The sequence below is a fragment of the Ilyonectria robusta genome (assembly GCF_021365365.1).
Source record: "Ilyonectria robusta strain PMI_751 chromosome Unknown BGZ61scaffold_39, whole genome shotgun sequence".
In the NCBI taxonomy this organism is placed as follows: Eukaryota; Fungi; Ascomycota; class Sordariomycetes; order Hypocreales; family Nectriaceae; genus Ilyonectria; species Ilyonectria robusta.
In genome coordinates this window covers 277284-295264 of record NW_025764473.1, presented here as the reverse complement: position 1 = coordinate 295264, position 17981 = coordinate 277284, and the positions used below count along the sequence as shown (strand labels likewise).

Here is a 17981-nt window from a genome sequence, read left to right as displayed (position 1 = left end):
GCCCGTCGTGAATGGATTATTAGTCTTAGACTGCAGTCTGGACTAATAGTCTAAATGGCCTGGACTATTGGGAGCGCTGGCACTGGTTTTTACCCTTGTGATAGCTTGACTTTATGATAACTGTATTCAAGTTGTCGACGGAAAAACCTCCGGGGCACCCAAGAAACGCGGGTTGGCATCAATCGGAACTGAGATGATGCTGAGAAGAAAATTGTATTGAGTGTCAGACTTCTGCGGCTTGAGAAGATTGTAAGCAGAGTTCTGGAACGATGATCATCACGGCTCTTGGGTTCACATTAGTTGACCACTATTCGCCCTCACGATTATAAATAAATACCACAATATACAGACACGAAATCAATACCGGAATTTGCATACCGCGGACCCATGCATCAAGCTAGCCTCATCATTATTTCCTCATCATAAAAACATTTTCTCAATCCATGCTCGATAATCAGTCGCAATCCAATCCCCAATCTTCCGTAGCACAGCAATAATCGTGTACGATCCCAGTAATGTCCTAGTATCCCCAAGGACAAGCGACCCTATGATCTCAATTCTGTCCCCGCGCCAACTCGCAAAAGACAACTTCCAATCGTGACCGATGATGTACAAGAGTGGCAGTGTGATGATGCCGTGCTGAGCAATTCGTCCAGGCACAAGCATGGTTATGCGTTGGTACCAGGCGGCGGTCCAAACGGAAAGCTGCAACTCGCCGTCTTGCTGGATGGCTGACGTCCTGGTCTCGATATTGCAGGCGATGGGAGCGAATTGCAACGCGGGATAGCCCGTCTGATTGACGGATTGGGCATCGGAAGGTTGAGACCAGACCTTTTCTGCAATGGCGGAGATGAGCTTCGCATCGGCTGAAGATGCCTTGGCATCGCTGTCGTCGAGCAGTTCTCGCGGTTTCCCATCGTTCAGCCAGAGGGTCAAGCAGAAATCGATCACCCCACCCCCGACGACGCTCCCCCCACCCCGTCCACTTGTTATAGGAGAGAATGGCGCCAAGATCTTTGCCGTGAGGGAGGGTTCGACCTGGACTGTGACATGCCCAACAAGGGCATGTTGTAAGAGTGGTTGATGGACCAGCATGTTCCATGTCACCTCAGCGCGGGTATGAACTTGGCAGTCTTGCGCTGTGTTGCCGATGTCGCTCAAGAAGTCGAGCTCATGTAAGGCGACTTCGAGAGGCGACTTCGGCTTACGAGAGCGAGGATAAGAAGTCTCCTGTTCGTTTGCTTGCTGCTGGGAAATTTGCTGTGCAGGTCGAAACCAGTCATTTTTCTTCTGCGCCCGAGGAACAATTGCTTCCACATCCTTGCGAATCTCCAAGGGGAAAACCTCAACATGATCGGTAACAATATCGTCTATACTCTTGAATAGATCCTTCACATCTTCCGGCAGAACCTTGGCAGGGTCATCCCCCATGCGTATTTGAACGACAGGCAAGTCCAATACCCAAAGACCATTAGCAGACTTGAGAGGGCTCCTTGTGCGACGACCTCTGACACTGGACCTCTCGGATCGTCCAGCAGACGGCGCTCTAGCAGATGGCGACTGATTCGAGCTCCCCGAAACTAACGAAGCCGACTGTGACGGGGTAATGCTCGGTGTGTTGAAGCCTCGGAACGGAATTGGTGGCAGATTCGGCCGCCGTTGATTGACATTTGATCGGGGTGTTTCCTCGTCCCCCTCTTCTCCCCAACCAGTCTCTCCATTATCGCCAGTATAGCCGCCATATTCACCAGGTGAATCGAGTCGTGGTCTTTTGGTCGGCGACGTGTCGCGTCTCTGATTTCGGCCCCCCGAGTTTGATAGTGGAGGTGTCGTCATTAAGCTTCGCTTTGTCGGGATGGGATGAGGTGGTGGTGATTGATCGATGATCTGAATGAACTCGAAGTTTGGAGTAACGGCGTCTAGCCAATCCTCGATGAAAATGAAAGAAGGATAATCGGTCATGGAGACAGCGCTGGGGACGGGTATCACTGCTGAAGGCCTTGAGAAACGCTGATTTCGTGGGAATTATTGATGCGCATTGAATGTTGATGTTGAGTTGGTTGGCCAGGTGATGAAGGCGTCAATGACGGATAAACCTTTTTGCGGGTCGGCAACCTCTAGGGTAGCCGACCTGAACATTGACCATTCACTGATTCTTCATCATCCTGGTTCGGCCGTAAAACTTTTCCCACGCGCTATGTGTTGTTAAAATGGCGATTGCGGGAATGGAGATACCGTGTGTCCATGGACTTACCCAGATGCTGTCTGTAAATGATTACAAGTTTCTTGTTCATCAAACACCAGCTTGTTGAACAACCACTCCTCCGCGGTGGACTTGTAGTATTGGGGAAAACGCACGAGGGATTCTTTGAACAACATCGTCTGGCGAGGCTCGTACGAGATGGAGAACAAGTCACGGGGGCACTCCTTCTGGGCGCTCATGAGCGAGAACTGAATCTCACATTGATCGTGGGGAACATTGCTGGTGATGAACATGCGGTCCATGCCCCTGGCAATGTCCAGTGTGCTTGAAACATGGTGCACAGTACGGACAGGCACCCGAGACAGGGCTACGGTAGTACGGTCGCACATTAGACAAGGTCCACAGAAGCTGCAAATGGCCGAAATCCCAAAATGCGGCTCAAAAAAAAACTCGAGCACAGAGGCATGAAGAAATTACATCCCGACCCAGGATTATAATTAAATAATTCTGTCTCAAATTGAATAAACTTCTCTTGCAGCTGCTATTCTAATCTGTTATTTCTTAAGGTGAGGGCAAATAAACAGCAGTGGGAGCGCGAAATAGAGCCAACGCGACCCAAGCACAAGCGCGAGTATACAAACCAGCACCATAGCAGTCGACTGAAAGGCACGAACACAAACGCTGGTAAGGTCAGACTTCGCCTTGTCAAACTCCTGAGGGGGGTCAGCTTGACATCGAGGCGGGGACGGGACAACATATCAACGTTTAGGGACAACCCCAGAGGTGCAGCGTACTGAACTGGATGAGTGATCTATTGAGGCTAAGCCAGGTCAAGGCCGAGGAGGGGTAGAGGGTACTGCCCAATCCGCGCAAGAATATTCCGTGGAGGCCAATAATCCCATTGACAGTGCTAAGGCAGCTTTTGTGAACTGGACAGGGATATCAGTGAATGAGAGGGAGTTGTATGATCGATTTCCGCCTATTTGCCTCCAACAAAAGTGTATTGCTGATCTGTCCCGTGTACAATGTACAAGAGCCTGAGTGAGGTCTTACCAAAATTGTAGTACTCGCAAGCTCTAACGGCAGATGTGGAGACAGAACAACAAAGCTACCGTAGGACTGTCAAAGGGATACCAATAATAGAGGCTGCCAGTTCGATGTTCTGTTGACGATCTAATAGCCTTTCACCAATCACGCGCGACCCTGCAATCTTACTGAAACGGGCTTTGCCCCCACTCGCTGTAAATTCGGCTAGCCAAGCGAACCAATCAACCTTTCGTTAATAGAACCGCGTCCTAAAAGAGCTGACGAGGTTATCTGCCGTGACCGTGTTGTGTCTGTAATGGGCAGTGATGCGCTAAACCAGGCCATGGTCCCTTGTGAGTTGGATTAACCGACCCAGTAGGTTGGCCTGGACCCCATTGATCGGCAAATTGACACAGAACACGATCCAATGATCGGCTAGAACTACGAAACCCATGACTTTGCGTGGGGTAGTCAAAGGGTGGTGGCGCAGCTGCGGTACCACTTTGTACCACCTCTTCTGGGTTAGTGGACAAGTCGTATCTCTTGTTGGGTCATGTCGATAAAGAGACATTCGGATACATCATCGTGCGAATTGTCGTGTGAACAATTTTTAACGCTATTATTTTCAGCGCGGCCCGAGTTGAGGGAGGTGTTCAGGGAGTTACAATACTACCACGGACTCAAGTGCCGCGGCGACCCCTTTCAACCTCAAGATATCTCCCGTCCCTTTCCCCGATGCCAACTGTCTTCGCCCCGCATCCGACCGTTCCTCGGGACCTCCCGAGCTGCAGAGGCCGTATAGACTGACGCCATATTCCCTCTGCTCCAGCATGGTTATCAAGCCCGAGTGTCCTCCCGCACCGGAACGCAACTCGGGCCGTCACAAACCATCAGAAGCCCCGCCCACGCGCCCAATCGAGAAGCGCCACGACACGCAGTTGAATGATGCATTTACTGGACTACGGGATAGTATCCCTTGTATGAGAGTTGTAAGGGCAAAGGAAGGGGAGGAGAGTGCAACGAAGGATCCGCAGGAAGGAACGCCTAAAACGATCGTGGATGAGGTTAGTTAGCATCCAACTTATGATATAATAATTCTTACCTAGAATATAGGAGGCCGTTATATGTATGGCGAGAGAGTACATTGCGCTCCTCGAGGAGAGAAACAGATCTCTCGTAGAAGAGCACACAGTACTGCAGTCGACAATCGCTACGTTTGAGAAGTTATTTCCACGTTACTGATCTTCCAACGCATGTTTTGCACATCGACATGGTCGGTTTTCACATGGATGTCGCAGCGGGTGATGAGGGACCTCTAGGGCCACCAGGCTATTGGGGACAGCTGAGGCAAGAGGGAGGGGAGACTATTAATATGTAATGGATACTTAGCCCTGAAGCAACCGTCGCATCTTTTTCTGCTGTCTGATGGCATCATGGTACTGCTTTGCTGCTCCTTTGGCTGTATTCTCGTGCTCCTCGCACGTCTGTCCTGCTCGCCTCGATGCTCTGGCGCGATTTCTCCAGTACGTGTATATGTGCCGTAGTTGCGTGAGGTCTAAGGTCCACCAACGCTTTGCGTAGGGCGACGGCTTAGCTTCGGGTGTTAGGGCGCGAACCGCCTCTAGCACCACTGGCATGAGCTTGTCTGTCTTCTGCTGTACGGTGCCATCTGTCGGGTGGTCTCTAATGCAGCGGCGAATCGGACGTTGATTTCCTTCCATGGTGCGTTTTTGAGTAGGAGTCGTTCCTGGGCCTTCGGCATTGGAACTGAAATGTCGAACACCGTTTCAATGGCACGATGGTCGGATATATGCTCTGTATTGTATATTGTACACTTGACAGTCGAGGTCGCTAGGTCCTCGGAAGCGAGGATCAGGTCGATCGTTGATTTGGGTTCTCCGCCTTGCCAAGTCTTCGTACCTCTCTGAAGCAGACTGCTGAGAGCAAACTCATTCATCAGATCGATGATTTGGTCTGCCTTACCCTGTCTCTCCAGCAACACATCCTCCCCTCCCCAGAGCTGATCGTGGCGGTTGAAGTCGCCCGCAATCACCACGTCCACAACTCTTCCTGCGTCTCGCCTTGTATCTACAATAACTTTACGTAGGTTGTCGCACGCCTCGCTCAGCGCTTCAACTTCAATTCCTTGTACATAGACAGAGAACACCAGTACCAAGCGTTCCGGGAGCCGTATCAGTGCTGCTGTCATGTCTGGAGACTCAATCGGCACCAAAAGCCAAGCCGTCGCCGTACGCCAAACGATGGTGGACGACAGATCTGACGCGGCTTCGTGGAATATACACGTACTGGAGGAACTGTGCTCGGTCTGCGAGACGGGCAGGATGGGCCAGGATGGAACTGGAAGAGACAGCGAAAGGGGCCTCGAAGCAGTATCATGACGCCATCAGGCAACAAAAGAAGAAGCATTAGAACGAGTTTCTAGCGGATAATGATAACATCTAAGAGGCAGCTAAGTACCTAAAGTCTGGTGATGACACGACATTCGGCAAAGTCCCGCAGCTAATCAGGGCGGACGGAACAATCACAGCCAACCACAGGGAACAAGCTGAAGAGTTGCTATCCAAGTTCTTCCCTCCCTCGCCGAACCACATCCAGGACGAAGGCCCTAGGCCTCAGAGAGCCCCTGTGACGATGCCCGACATCACGATGGAGGAGGTAGAACGACAGCTGTTCGCGGCAAAATCATGGAAGGCCCCTGGGGAGGATGGATTACCGGTGATTGTTTGGAAACAGTTGTGGCCGGTGGTCAAGCATCAGGTGATGGCCATCTTCCGGGTATCCTTAGATGAGGGAATATTACCCGACCAATGGAGGCATGCAAAGATTATACTGCTTAGAAAGCCTGGAAAAGAAGACTATACAGTGGCAAAAGCCTGGCGACCGATCTCCCTCCCGGCCACCCTCGGCAAAGTATTGGAATCAGTGGTCGCGGAAAGGATCTCGCATGCTGTGGAAACGTACGGTTTGCTGCCGACGAACCACTTTGGAGCCCGCAAGCAACGATCAGCAACGATCAGCAGAGCAAGCGCTTCTACTCCTGCAGGAGCAAATCTATACTGCCTGGCGAGGTTGACGGATCGTAAGCCTGGTCAGTTTTGATGTTAAGGGAGCCTACAATGGAGTGTGTAAGAAGAGGCTGCTTCAGAGACTGAAAGCACGTGGCATCCCGGAGAAACTACTCCAGTGGGTTGAAGCGTTTTGCTCCAATCGCACGGCAACGATACAAATCAATGGAGAGTCATCAGAAACTCGAGACCTACCACAGGCAGGCCAGCCCCAAGGCTCTCCGCTCTCTCCAATCTTGTTCCTTTTCTTCAATGCTGATTTGGTACAGCGTCGTACCGACAGCAACAGGGGGGCGATCGCATTCGTGGGCGATTTCACAGCCTGGGTCACAGGGCCAACGGCACAAAGCAACCGCGAGGGAGTCGAGTCAATCATCGAAGACGCGTTGGACTGGGAGAGGAGAAGCGGTGCGACGTTTGAGGCGGACAAGACAGCTATCATACACTTCACCCGACAGGACTACAAAACCGATTCGAAACCTTTCACGATTAAGGGACAGATGGTCCAACCGAAAGACCATGTCAAGATCCTAGGAGTCATCATGGACGCCGGGCTCAAATACAAGGAACATATTGCGAGGGCAGCCTCTAAGGGTTTGAAGGCAGCAATGGAACTGAAGAGGCAAAGAGGCTTGTAGCCAGTGCTCCTAATAGTGTAAATAGTGCGTGTGGACACCCCAAACTGCTCCTTTAGTGCGTGTGACTGGGCGACACTAAACCACCAGTGCGTTGAAACGACCACACTAAACTACCAGTGTGCCTGCAAGGCCCACACTGCACTGTTAGTTCGTCTGTCACTTTCACACTAAACCATAGTGCAAATCATGGTCTGCACTATTAGTGTAAAATTCAAAGACTACTTGAGGCCGTTCCCCGTATATACTCTCAGTGCTCCGAATTGGCGGTTCAAATGGGCTAGGCTGCCTGGACCGCTTGGACCGCCTGTCATCCAGCGTTTTCAGTGGAGCAACAGCACAGTTGGTGAGCCTATATGGACGTGAAAACGCGCCAAAATCTAGACCCCCACTTCAATTTCCCAATTAGGCTCGCCTCAATGACCGCTGACCCGTGCGCACAATCATCTCGCACTAATAGTGAGACTGGTAGTCTGCGACTCCAGCACTGAACTACTGGTCCGTCTGATCGAGTCACACTGAACTACCAGTGTAGTGTGAGAGTCCTGCACTGAACCATCAGTGTAGAGCGAGAGACGTAAACTGAACTAGTAGTCCATGCACTAATAGTCTGCACTGCAGTGTGAACTAATAGTCCAGTTAATAGTGCGCACTATTAGGAGCACTGCTTGTAGCCAGCAACGGCAAGACAATTATTCACAGCTACAGTAGCCCCAGTGGTGGACTATGCCTCCAATGTGTGGATGCACCGGGTCAAAGACAAACTCATAGGACCGATCAACAGAGTTCAGAGAGCAGGAGCACAGGCAATCGTGGGGACGTTTAATACAGTGGCGACAAGCGTAACAGAAGCAGAGCAGAATCCGTACAGCGGAGAACTCGCAGCAATGGCATATGCCTCGAGGCGATCGCTACCAAAGTTGAGATATCGCAGCGTCGCACTGATCACGACCAACAAAGCCGTTGCACTCTCCCTTAGGCAACTCCGTCAGCAATCCGGGCAGGGATATATACGCTGTATCTATGATTCGATTGAAGAGCTGCGGGAAGGTGGAAATGTTGTAAAGGCTCTGTGGCTACCCTCAAGCGGCGAGAACAACCTTCTCAAGCATGCCAAAGAGGAGGCCCGGAAGGCAACACAGCAAGGAGCCACCCCAGAAAAACAGTGCTCTAGAATGCGGTCGACGACGCTCAGAACTGCGCAATCGAAAGTCGACGCTAATAAGACACTGCCGGAAAAAGTCGGAAGACACTCCAAGCGAATAGACGCAGCACTGCTAGGCAAACACACGAAACAACTCTGACCAGCTATCATGGAAGGAAGCAAATGTGCTGGCGCAACTCAGAACGGGCATGGCAAGACTAAACTCATACCTCTTTCACATCAAAGCGGTATCATCGGACCAGTGTAATTCTGAACAAGCGAGAGAGACAGTTGAACACTTCCTCTTCCGATGCCGAAAGTGGACGGCATATCGTACAGAGATGCTTCAATGCACTAGCACCCAGAGGAGCAATATCTCTTTTTATCTTGGAGGAATGTCACCATCTAATAATAAAAAATGGACGCCAAACATAAAGGCCGTTCAAGCGACAATCCGATTTGCATTAGCCACAGGCCGCCTCGATGCAAGCTAACTAGGGAGACAGGCCTCTCCCTATCAACCCCCACACCCCTACTATTTCAACTTCACCCCACCTCACCCCGTGCCAAAAGAGCGAACACCGCTTCAGCCGCCGTGGATAGGACACTGAACACTTGAAGAATAGGCTACAAGCTAGTTCGCCGTTAACACTACTAACCCATGGGAACCCGCAGAGAAGAAGGAATATGCGATAGGCAAAGGAAGTATAAGCAACAAGAGGACTCAATATGGGCTGAAGGAGACCATGACACAATTTGGGCAATGTATAGTTATGTATATTAGTAATTAATGCCCTTTCGGCTCTAGTGCCGCCGGGCGTAATAAATTGTTTGGTTGGACCAGCGTGTCGGCGTGTCGGCCGCTGATTCACCGACCGCCGACATGTACAGTAAGACGGATGAATTCCTGTCCTATGTCCGACACCTGTAACTGGTGCTATGCTCGGGCTCGGAGGGGTTCCATTGCCGTTCATGTGAATATGACCGTCATGAGTCCATTTGTAAGAGTGGCCGAGAATAAGTATAAAGTAAAATATCCTCGATGAGTTCTCGTTCATTTCATCACATTCCTAGCAACTAGCAGCATCCAAAGTATCACAGCCCTGAGTTATCAATACTAGAACATGACCCGAGTTGCAATTGCAGGTGGCACAGGTGGCCTTGGCGGCACTATTGTTGAGGCTATCATTGCGTTGAAGAAGCACGATGTGTTTGTCTTGTCGCGGAAGGTTTGTATTTGTCGTGAACTAGACCCATATCCTGGCTTCCTGAAGCATAACTTACTATCGCCAGGAAACCGATATTTTCCTGAAGCAACCCGAGGTGACCGTTCTGGTCGTCGACTATTCATCCCCGGATAATATTGCGGATGTGCTAAAGGACAATGTAATCGACACCATGGTTTCATGTCTTACCATGAACACTGAAGAGGATAGCCACGCCCAGCTGAACCTCATTGAGGGAGCCGTGAAATCAACCACTGTGCGCAGATTTGCCCCTAGCGAGTTTGGAATCGATTACATAGTAGCTAGCAATGCGTATTATTCCCTCTACCCCAAGATCAGGTTGCAGCAGCTAATTTCGCCAACATAGCAACTACCCATTCCCATCGACTGAGTACAAGGTAGCAGCTATAAACAAACTCCGCGACGTTCCTACAATGGAGTATACCCGTTTCATCAATGGGACGTTCATGGACTACTTCGGGCCTCCCCAGGCACCCACGCGATTGAACGTCATATCTCTCGTTGTTGATCACGAAAACCGCAAGGCAGCTGTGCCTGGTGATGGCAATAACCCTGTCGTCCTCACGCACAGCACAGATGTAGCTCGATTTGTCGCAGCTTCTTTGGACCTTGTGGAGTGGCCAGAGGCTTCAGTCATCCGCGGAGACAGGCTCACTCTAAACGCGCTGGTCGCTTTCGCTGAGAGCGCTAAAGGTTGGCTCTTCTTTTTCCAAATGTGTCACATGGTCGCGGCCCTTCGCTGATTGGCACAGGTTGCAAATTCGACGTCTCGTATGACACGGTCGCAGATCTCAAAGCCGGCAAGAGTACTGAACTGCTGGTGAACGCCCAGCGGTATGCCTTCTTGCCGAAGGCTATGATTGACAGCATATACCAGACTGCTGGGCTTGCTATGGTGAATGGCTGGCTGGACTTGAACGGAAGTTTTTTGAATGATCGGTTTCCAGAGTTGGAGCCGATGTCAGTGGAAGATTTCTTTAAGAAATACGGTTCTTCTTAGTCATAGATTCCTAGGGTGATATTCTCAAGTTAGATGTCTACTCCGGCTTAAACGACACTCTCAGACTGAACCTATGAATCCTTCCGGCTATGTATTTCAACCTATTATCTTTGCTAACATCTGTCGCTTTGAAAGGCTTTAGTTTAGGTCGCTTTGAACCGGCTCCCCCGCAGCTCGAATTTCCGCGCAGAGGCCGAGGCCATTTCTACTGCCGAATTCTTCCGCTGATTGGAAGCCCCTTTGTAAGCGTATACCTTTCTGCCATATTCATACGTGCCATAGATGGGTATGTTTCTCCGTCAACTTATATTATTTCTTCATTATCCGGGCTACGCGGAGCTAACACTTGGTGGCGTCAGCTGGCTTTTGAGGTAGGCGAACTCACCCTTCAGCAACTGACAGCAGTTTGGGCTGGAGCTACCCACCTATTTTGCGGTATTTTTGGGTAAGAAAGTAATGCGTTAGCCTCAAGTGTTGATACGGCCCCTTACATTGCCCTGGACGAGGCTTTCCCAAGCATTACGGCATACCCAGACATGATTAAAGTAAGTGCGGCAAACAAAAGCGCTCCCGCACTTGGTCTCAGTCCGCAACTTACTCTACGGGGTAAGTGGCTGCAGCGCAGGGGCTTGCTGGAATGTCCCTGTCCCAATGTGACGTTATCCTTGTGACACTCACTTTCATCAAGGTGCTGGGTGCACGGATCAGCCGGAGGAGTCTCCGACGAAACGACCATGCGGCCAACAGAGGAATACGGGCAACGGGCAACGGGCAACGGGCAAACATCATGATCAGCAGCATCTATCCAAGATAGCACTAAAAATCGCTATTGTTGTGGGGATTGACTTAAAATCGAGTAATGCTCCGGCACACAGACAAGCCACGGTGCGGACTGGCAAATATGAATCTACTGGCCCAATACTTCCGCAGACTGAAGATTAGGCAGCGAGGTGATGTTTACGACTTCAACAAGTATCTTGACACTTGGTCGAACAATGGTGCACCGCGGAGACCATCATCGGTTCCGCGATCCCGCCATAATTCGGGGTCGGCCAGCTGACATGTGAGTGATGAAGACATTCGGCGCTTTGCCAGGGGATGACCCGCAGGCAGGGGTTTGGGGTTGGTCATATCGAGGGCCTAGAATTAATATTGCTCTCCCTGCCATTCAGTCATGAATGCCACCACAAGACGCGTCATTCTTGCCTTGGTCTGTCAGACGGGTTCGGGAGATGGAGGGTCGGATACAAAGCGCTGTGCAAGGTTCGCATAAATTTACACATATCGTAAGGCAGCCTGATGGGCCAACGGTTGCTGTTAGGTCGATAGACTGTATAGCGGAGGAGGTGGAAGCTGTCTCAACGTCTCGAAACGGGACTGGCGAACTGTCGAGGATGGAGATACTCGTGGGCCAACGTCTCCCGCAATATGGACACAGATTCGACCCTGGGTAGCTATCGCGGATGAAATCGTGGCTCCGTTGGTACGATTTAGGGGCCACGGTCTTCGGAACATCGGGACATGTCTGCGATAGGACGTGATCGGGCATATCTACGTACAAGACAAGGTCAGTCGCACAATCTCATGATGGGTAGACCCAAGCTTACTTAGGGAATGGATGGGGATAGCCCATAACAGCTATGGGTCGGCGATGGGCTGGGTATTGATGCTGGTGTGGATGTGTGAGTGGAAGAATTGTGACGCGTCACCAGGAATTATCACGACATATTCCCTGGTGGACATGCCATCTAAATGAAGAGATACCTTCCGGATAAAATTACTAAGTATTTCCACATGGTTGAGGCTTCCCAAAAGGGTTATGTCACCCATGTGGTAATGTGCGACCGTAGAGGTCGGACAAAAACCTGGTCCAGCCCCAAAAATGTGGTCCACCTACATTCGTGCCCCTCAAGCTGTAAAATGGGCTGTTTTCTGTTCCTAGCATTTCAGCTGGCATGACATCTTCATTTATTGAGAACTAGGGCTGTAGGTGGGCTCGTTGGAAAGCCACGGAATCGCAGAAAATGATGATATTGATGAAAATAGCGGAAATGTATTTCTGGCTTCAATTGGGCTGCCTGCTGTAAGGGCCCTCGATTCAGCTGCTGCTTGTGGCCCCGTTGAATATGTGTTCCTTATAACTGCGCTATGTGCCCTGTTGGCCCCGTGACTCCTCAAACATAGCTATGATAGTCCTGTAACGACTTTGCCTTCGATTTGTAGCCGGCTGCGGCAGCGTTGTTGTGAGCTCATCGTGGTGGCCCAAGGGCAGGTCAGCCGGTGGTAACGGCGGCGATGAGGGCATCTCTGAGGGGGTCTCCGGGTCAGGAAAATCCTCCTCTTCTTGCCCTTCGAGCCTTAGAAGGTCGATTTCGTCATAGTCATCGTCTTCGAAGTTCGTGATGCCTGTGAATTGGACCACATCATCACTAGAAGGCCAGGCATTTGGATCCATCGCAAGAATCGGTCTTGGGGCTTGGCGGGCTTCTTCTTGGGCCTGAGAAAACGGGATTTGGGTCTTTTGCTTGAGGATATCGTTATGTTCTTTTCGGCATGCCTCGAGGGCATGATATCGGTCAGCTAGACCTGTTTCTGCGAGCCACAGGTTGAAAGTTAGCCGGGTAGGATTCTCAGGACTTCGTGCCTCTTGCCTCTTTCCACCGCCGCTTGAGACTGCCGATCTCTTGGATTATGACTGATTGACTGAATTGTAGTTGGGAACGCTGTTCTTTGACCTCTGCCGCGGCTAGGGATGCTTGGTGTTGAGCCTGAATATCAGGAAAGCTGACACAAGTGATGAAATCACCAGCCGGTCTCACGCGTTGACCGGTTTTCTTCCTCTTGCCCCATTTCTCAAGCCGTCGGAGCCGGTCAGTTGAAAATGCCTCACGTTCTTAGTGCATGAGGGCTGCTTCAGAGACAACTTTGCTGATGTTGGTAATAGCTTCTAGAGTAGGCGAGCTTATTACTTCGTGGTATCTCTTGTACAGATGGTTGATCTGATCCTGGGCATCTTGAAATCGAGAATCGAGAGGCAGGTGCTTCTGAATAGAGGGATGAATCGCTTTCTGCTGTTACTGCTGCTTGGCGAGGATACGGTCGATTACGGGCTTTGCGTTGGGGGGCTAAATATCTGACTTTTCGAACTCTGATATGATATTGTGAGTAGAGAAGCCAGCTTTGTAGATATTTATGAAAGCTGCGGTGAAGTGCTTGCGGTTGAAGTTATAGTCGCCATCCCGAATAGATTTCCAAAGTTCCTGCTGATATACGTTCTTTAGAGGCTAAAAGACTCTTAACATCAAGTGGTTGTGTGAGGTGTGTTGAATGTGAAGGCAGGATACAGATGACGATGTTAAACTGGATGCAATAATTGATATAGTTAAAGGATAGGCACTCTGAGAAGCCGTCAATGACGAGAAGGCGATAGATCTTTTCTTCTTTCTCGTGGACCGTCGGGGGGGCTATATGCTTGAAGTCCAAGTTGAAGGGATTACGGAGCCACTCGTTACAGCTAAACCAGTTCTGAAAAGAGATTTCTTTTTGCTTCACTTTTGAAGAGGCTCTCTAGGAATAGGCGTTAAAATTATAAAGCCATTCTAATGTGATCTGGCTGTTGCTGAAGCCGGTCTCTGACTGTGTGAACTTCATCTCTGGGATATCGTTAATATCAGATTAGGTTGTTGTAGGAAACGCCCTGAAGATCAGCTAGGGAGGAATAGTATCCCTAATAGCATTTGCAGCTCCAATCTGGGTATAGGACTCTCGATTTGACGGGTCACTGATTTCTGGGCGTTGAGATCGTGTGGTGTGTACTATGAGGACCTGGATGCGTTCTTGAAGGCATCCAATATGAATACTACATTCATCTTCATTCTAGCACTTCGAGGGGCCGATCTTGTACTTAGAAGTGATATTTTGAAGGCTAGAAAAGAACTTGTTGATGTCCTCAACGTCAGATATCTCGAACGCCTTGCGTGCCTTGTCTACAGCCTTCAGGAACGACTTTCGCAGCTTATGGTGATGCTTATGGAACCAGGGATACTACATCTTTCTGATATTAGCACCACGGATGTTCCTAGCAGTCAGGAAACCTCGGGCTGCCGCCTTAACTTGTGACTTTTCTGCTGGAAAGCCGGTGTCACGGCCCAGGTTGAGACCAGGCGGTCACAACCGGCAGAACCATGACGTACCCACTTTTTCCTTCCTATCAGAGACGGATCACTTGGATCACCATCGTGAGCCTCACGATCCATCGCGAAGGATCACTTGGATCACCACCGTGATCCCCGTGATCCCCCGTGTTATATATACACAGTCATTTAGCACTTTCATAGACAGATAGCCTCACCAGCTATCAACACACTTGGTTACATTGAATCTACTATTCTACCATTACCAGACCGTGACCTACATTGCTCACTACGACGTCCTGATCCACTCGATCATACACCTCACGCCTCGGACCTACCCTATACCCTTAGGTTAGACCCGACCGTCACAGCCGGATCTTTCTATCCACACTACATATGCTGCAATAGCTGCATCTTTATTAGGCGTCAGAGTTGTCGGCCGGCCTCGTGGGTGCGGGGGAATAAAGGAAGAGGAAGATTCAGTAAGGATCCGTTGAGCTGTGCCCTTGGAAGTCGAATTAGCTGCTATAAGGGCTTGATGAGAGGGTGGTGTTTTGGTAGCTTGTAAATGCCTTCGTACGTGATACTGCATATTTGGGTGGACCGCGGCGAGGATATTCCTACGTAATTTGGCTTTTCTTTTATCCGAGGCATGTTTAGCAGGTAAAGATTGATTAGAATCTTGGCGTACATGGAGCATCTTGACGTTATTGAAGCTTTACTTGGAAATTGGTAAAATAGGTGTGTTTTTGAGGTCTTTTCGGTAGAGGTGGAACAAAAAGAGGTGGACCACATTAATGTGGCTGGACCAGGTTTTTGTGACCAACCTCTCCGAGGTTGGCTTGCTTGCTAGCCCCACATAGCCAACTACGGAAGGCCACAAGGGGCAGAGTTCCAAAATTCAACTTTTCATTTTTTTCTTACTAGGGCAACCCCAATGTGCCATTATCCTTCTGTTTAATCACATATAGGGGACGCATATCACTGTAAAGATAAAATATCCCTCAACAGGGAGAGCCCATTGCGTGACCCTAATTTAGTTAGGGTTGCTTGAGGCAAATATTACGTTCGGCCACAAACGCGGCCATTTGGGAACGAAGTTCATTCATCATCCTTCTCTTACACAATGGATACACCTTCATCCACTTCGACAGAGTATTGTCCCAAAGACCGCAGCCGTCATGTGGATATACGTACGAAGTTCCCTGGGGCCCTTTATTGCCCGCATTGCGCTCAACGGCTCCCTACGGCTTCATCATCATTTGGCCCTATTACCCCTATTTCTATCGACCTCACAGTCGATTCACCTACTTCCCAATCAACAGTCCAACGAGGCAATGCGATGACGATTCCTTCCCAACGATCCCGACCGAGACCTGATACCTATCAGAACGCTACGAACCTAGCTATTGAAAGCCGGTCAAGGAGCATCGCAGCTACAAGCCATACGGCTAAGATTGTCATCGAATTGCACGCTTCGTTTTGGTCGTGCGATGGGTATTATGACAATGTCCTTGACGGTGTTGAAACCCCAGTATACGACAAGACGGCAAACCTCGTTGGAAAGCGTACAGGAAATGTTGAGATCGTTCTCGGGGCAAAGTTCCCTTCTCATGCCGCAATGATAGAGTTCATTGTCAAGCAGTGTGACAAGAGGCTTGCAGTTAAGGAATGGAAGGTCGTTCATTCCGTAGTGACTCAAACTGCTACCTTTGGACCCGTTGAGTTCTCTGATGCCGCGTACGAAACGACCTCGTTTGCGGACCTCTTTCGTGTGGGCAATATCTCGCTTGCCCCAAAGCGCGATACGGTCCATTTGACCTTTTGGTACTTCAATGTAAAGCCTCGGCCTGATATTGAGTCACCAATGCCGTCAAGAGCCGTACGTGGTCACAAGCGAGCGATTGATCGCATACCCTCTGATCTAGAGTCAGAAGCCTCGGCGAGGAGCTCTAGCAAACGCAAAGCCTCACGTACGGTAAAGTCAGAGCGCGTATCCCCAATTAAGAAGGAATCAAAGCCACGAAAGCTATCTCGTATACCGGTAAAAGAGGAAGCTGAGACCCCCTTGGAGTTGGAGGGCAAGGATGATATTCAGGCTGAAATTCAGGTTGAGCTTTCGGGTGAAGATGACGCGGATTCGGCTACTTTTGAGGCCGTCCTTGACGATCCATTCGCGAGTGATATCGATGAACACTCGGAGGCCCAGGCTCTCTCACCTCAGAAGAGGCTTCCTGTCCGGATTGGTAGGGGAAAGAATAAGAATAGGGATTAGTTTCAGTTCAATTGCTACAATTGGTTATGCATCTAGTCGTATAGTTGGTCTCCCTCACCCCAGTCAATCTCTTCCTCCTCAATGCGTTCCAAAAGCGAAGCAGTATCGATATCGTGAGTGGCCAAATGATCACGTACGCGGTCTAGGCCACCCGTAGGCGTCTCCAATAATGCCAGCTCTGGCTGCTGCTTACTCCTAATGTACTGCCGTAAACGATCTCGTAGGAATAGATACGCTGAAAGCTTAGGTTGCTGTGGCGGATCTCTTGGCAGATCTTCCTGGCCTCTAAGAATGCGATCACAGATAGCTATTGTATCTTCTGGCAAGTAGGCATCAAGATCAATACGGTCCCCGTCGAAGATATCTTGGAGCGTTTGTAATCGATCTTGAGGGATAACCTCTGCAAAGCTCTCAACCTGCCGTGCGGTAGGCTGAAAGTAGAGGGTCCATGGCTGCCCAGGAACCACATGCGGCCTATTGCGTTGTTTGCGAATGTAGTGCGAATTCCACGTAAGTACGAAGTCGGCAAACTCAGCCCGCAGGATCGGCATGAAGAGATAGAGCATTGCAATACGGTCGGGTAGGGAGTCGTTCGAGAAATGGCCAAGTGCGGTAATTTCACCAAAATACTCCTAGATTCAGGTTAGCATAGGGTCGAACGGAGTGATAATACTACATACCCGCCAGAATTTAGCCCTACCCCTACTCAATCGAAGCCACCAGCTCTCAATCTTTTCGTTATGCGTGCTTTTGCCATAGATCCAGCAGTCTCGAAAGCGCACATCTTGTGGGATACCTTCCCGTGCGCGTACGCGGGTCTTCGAAAGGTAATAATGTGCTCCAGCCATAAGGATTGTCTCTTGGCCGCGGTCGGAACGGATGATATTTGGCATGGTTTTCCGCTGCGAGAGAACATCGAGATACTGTGCAACAACGCTTCGTGACGTACTAGAGGATATGCCCACGTAGAACCACGTAATAAACCGTGAGTAAGCGTCAATGGAGGCATAGATCTCAAAGCCCCAGGCCTTCAATTTATCGTACGCATCAAGGGACCAAATAAAGTCGGGGCCTGGAGAAGTCCATCCAGTTCGGCGATATCGCATCGTATTCCACCGTTCGGTAACACAAGTAGGGGAAAAGTCGCGAAAGCATGAGTACAGGGCTCGGCGGCTCAAGATATGATGATTTCGACGGACATATACGTAGAGTAGTGTGCGCCCGTAGGTCTC

General features: G+C 50.1%; 5 protein-coding genes across 5 annotated transcripts; 3 read left to right on the top strand and 2 right to left on the bottom strand.

The window, feature by feature from the left end:
• Positions 1-420: 420 nt before the first annotated feature.
• BGZ61DRAFT_540076 (uncharacterized protein) lies at positions 421-1962 on the bottom strand (the record flags this gene model as incomplete). The annotated part of the gene is made up of 1 exon (XM_046254863.1): positions 421-1962. The coding sequence occupies one exon, from the start codon at positions 1960-1962 to the stop codon at positions 421-423; it is 1542 nt and encodes a 513-aa protein (XP_046095937.1).
• A 184-nt stretch (positions 1963-2146) lies between these two features.
• BGZ61DRAFT_540075 (uncharacterized protein) lies at positions 2147-2505 on the bottom strand (the record flags this gene model as incomplete). Its single annotated transcript, XM_046254862.1, has 2 exons — positions 2147-2195; positions 2255-2505. 2 exons carry the CDS (start codon positions 2503-2505, stop codon positions 2147-2149), a joined length of 300 nt encoding a protein of 99 aa, XP_046095936.1.
• A 1420-nt stretch (positions 2506-3925) lies between these two features.
• Positions 3926-4508, top strand: BGZ61DRAFT_155039 (uncharacterized protein). The gene is made up of 2 exons (XM_046237404.1): positions 3926-4293; positions 4343-4508. The coding sequence occupies exons 1-2, from the start codon at positions 4060-4062 to the stop codon at positions 4469-4471; spliced, it is 363 nt and encodes a 120-aa protein (XP_046095935.1). The 5' UTR covers positions 3926-4059; the 3' UTR covers positions 4472-4508.
• A 4710-nt stretch (positions 4509-9218) lies between these two features.
• BGZ61DRAFT_370100 (uncharacterized protein) lies at positions 9219-10341 on the top strand (the record flags this gene model as incomplete). Its single annotated transcript, XM_046241994.1, has 4 exons — positions 9219-9323; positions 9388-9632; positions 9688-10034; positions 10094-10341. The coding sequence occupies 4 exons, from the start codon at positions 9219-9221 to the stop codon at positions 10339-10341; spliced, it is 945 nt and encodes a 314-aa protein (XP_046095934.1).
• Positions 10342-15355: 5014 nt separating this feature from the next.
• BGZ61DRAFT_593926 (uncharacterized protein) lies at positions 15356-16749 on the top strand (the record flags this gene model as incomplete). The annotated part of the gene is made up of 1 exon (XM_046256813.1): positions 15356-16749. The coding sequence occupies exon 1, from the start codon at positions 15601-15603 to the stop codon at positions 16747-16749; it is 1149 nt and encodes a 382-aa protein (XP_046095933.1). The 5' UTR covers positions 15356-15600.
• Between the last annotated feature and the right edge of the window lie 1232 nt (positions 16750-17981).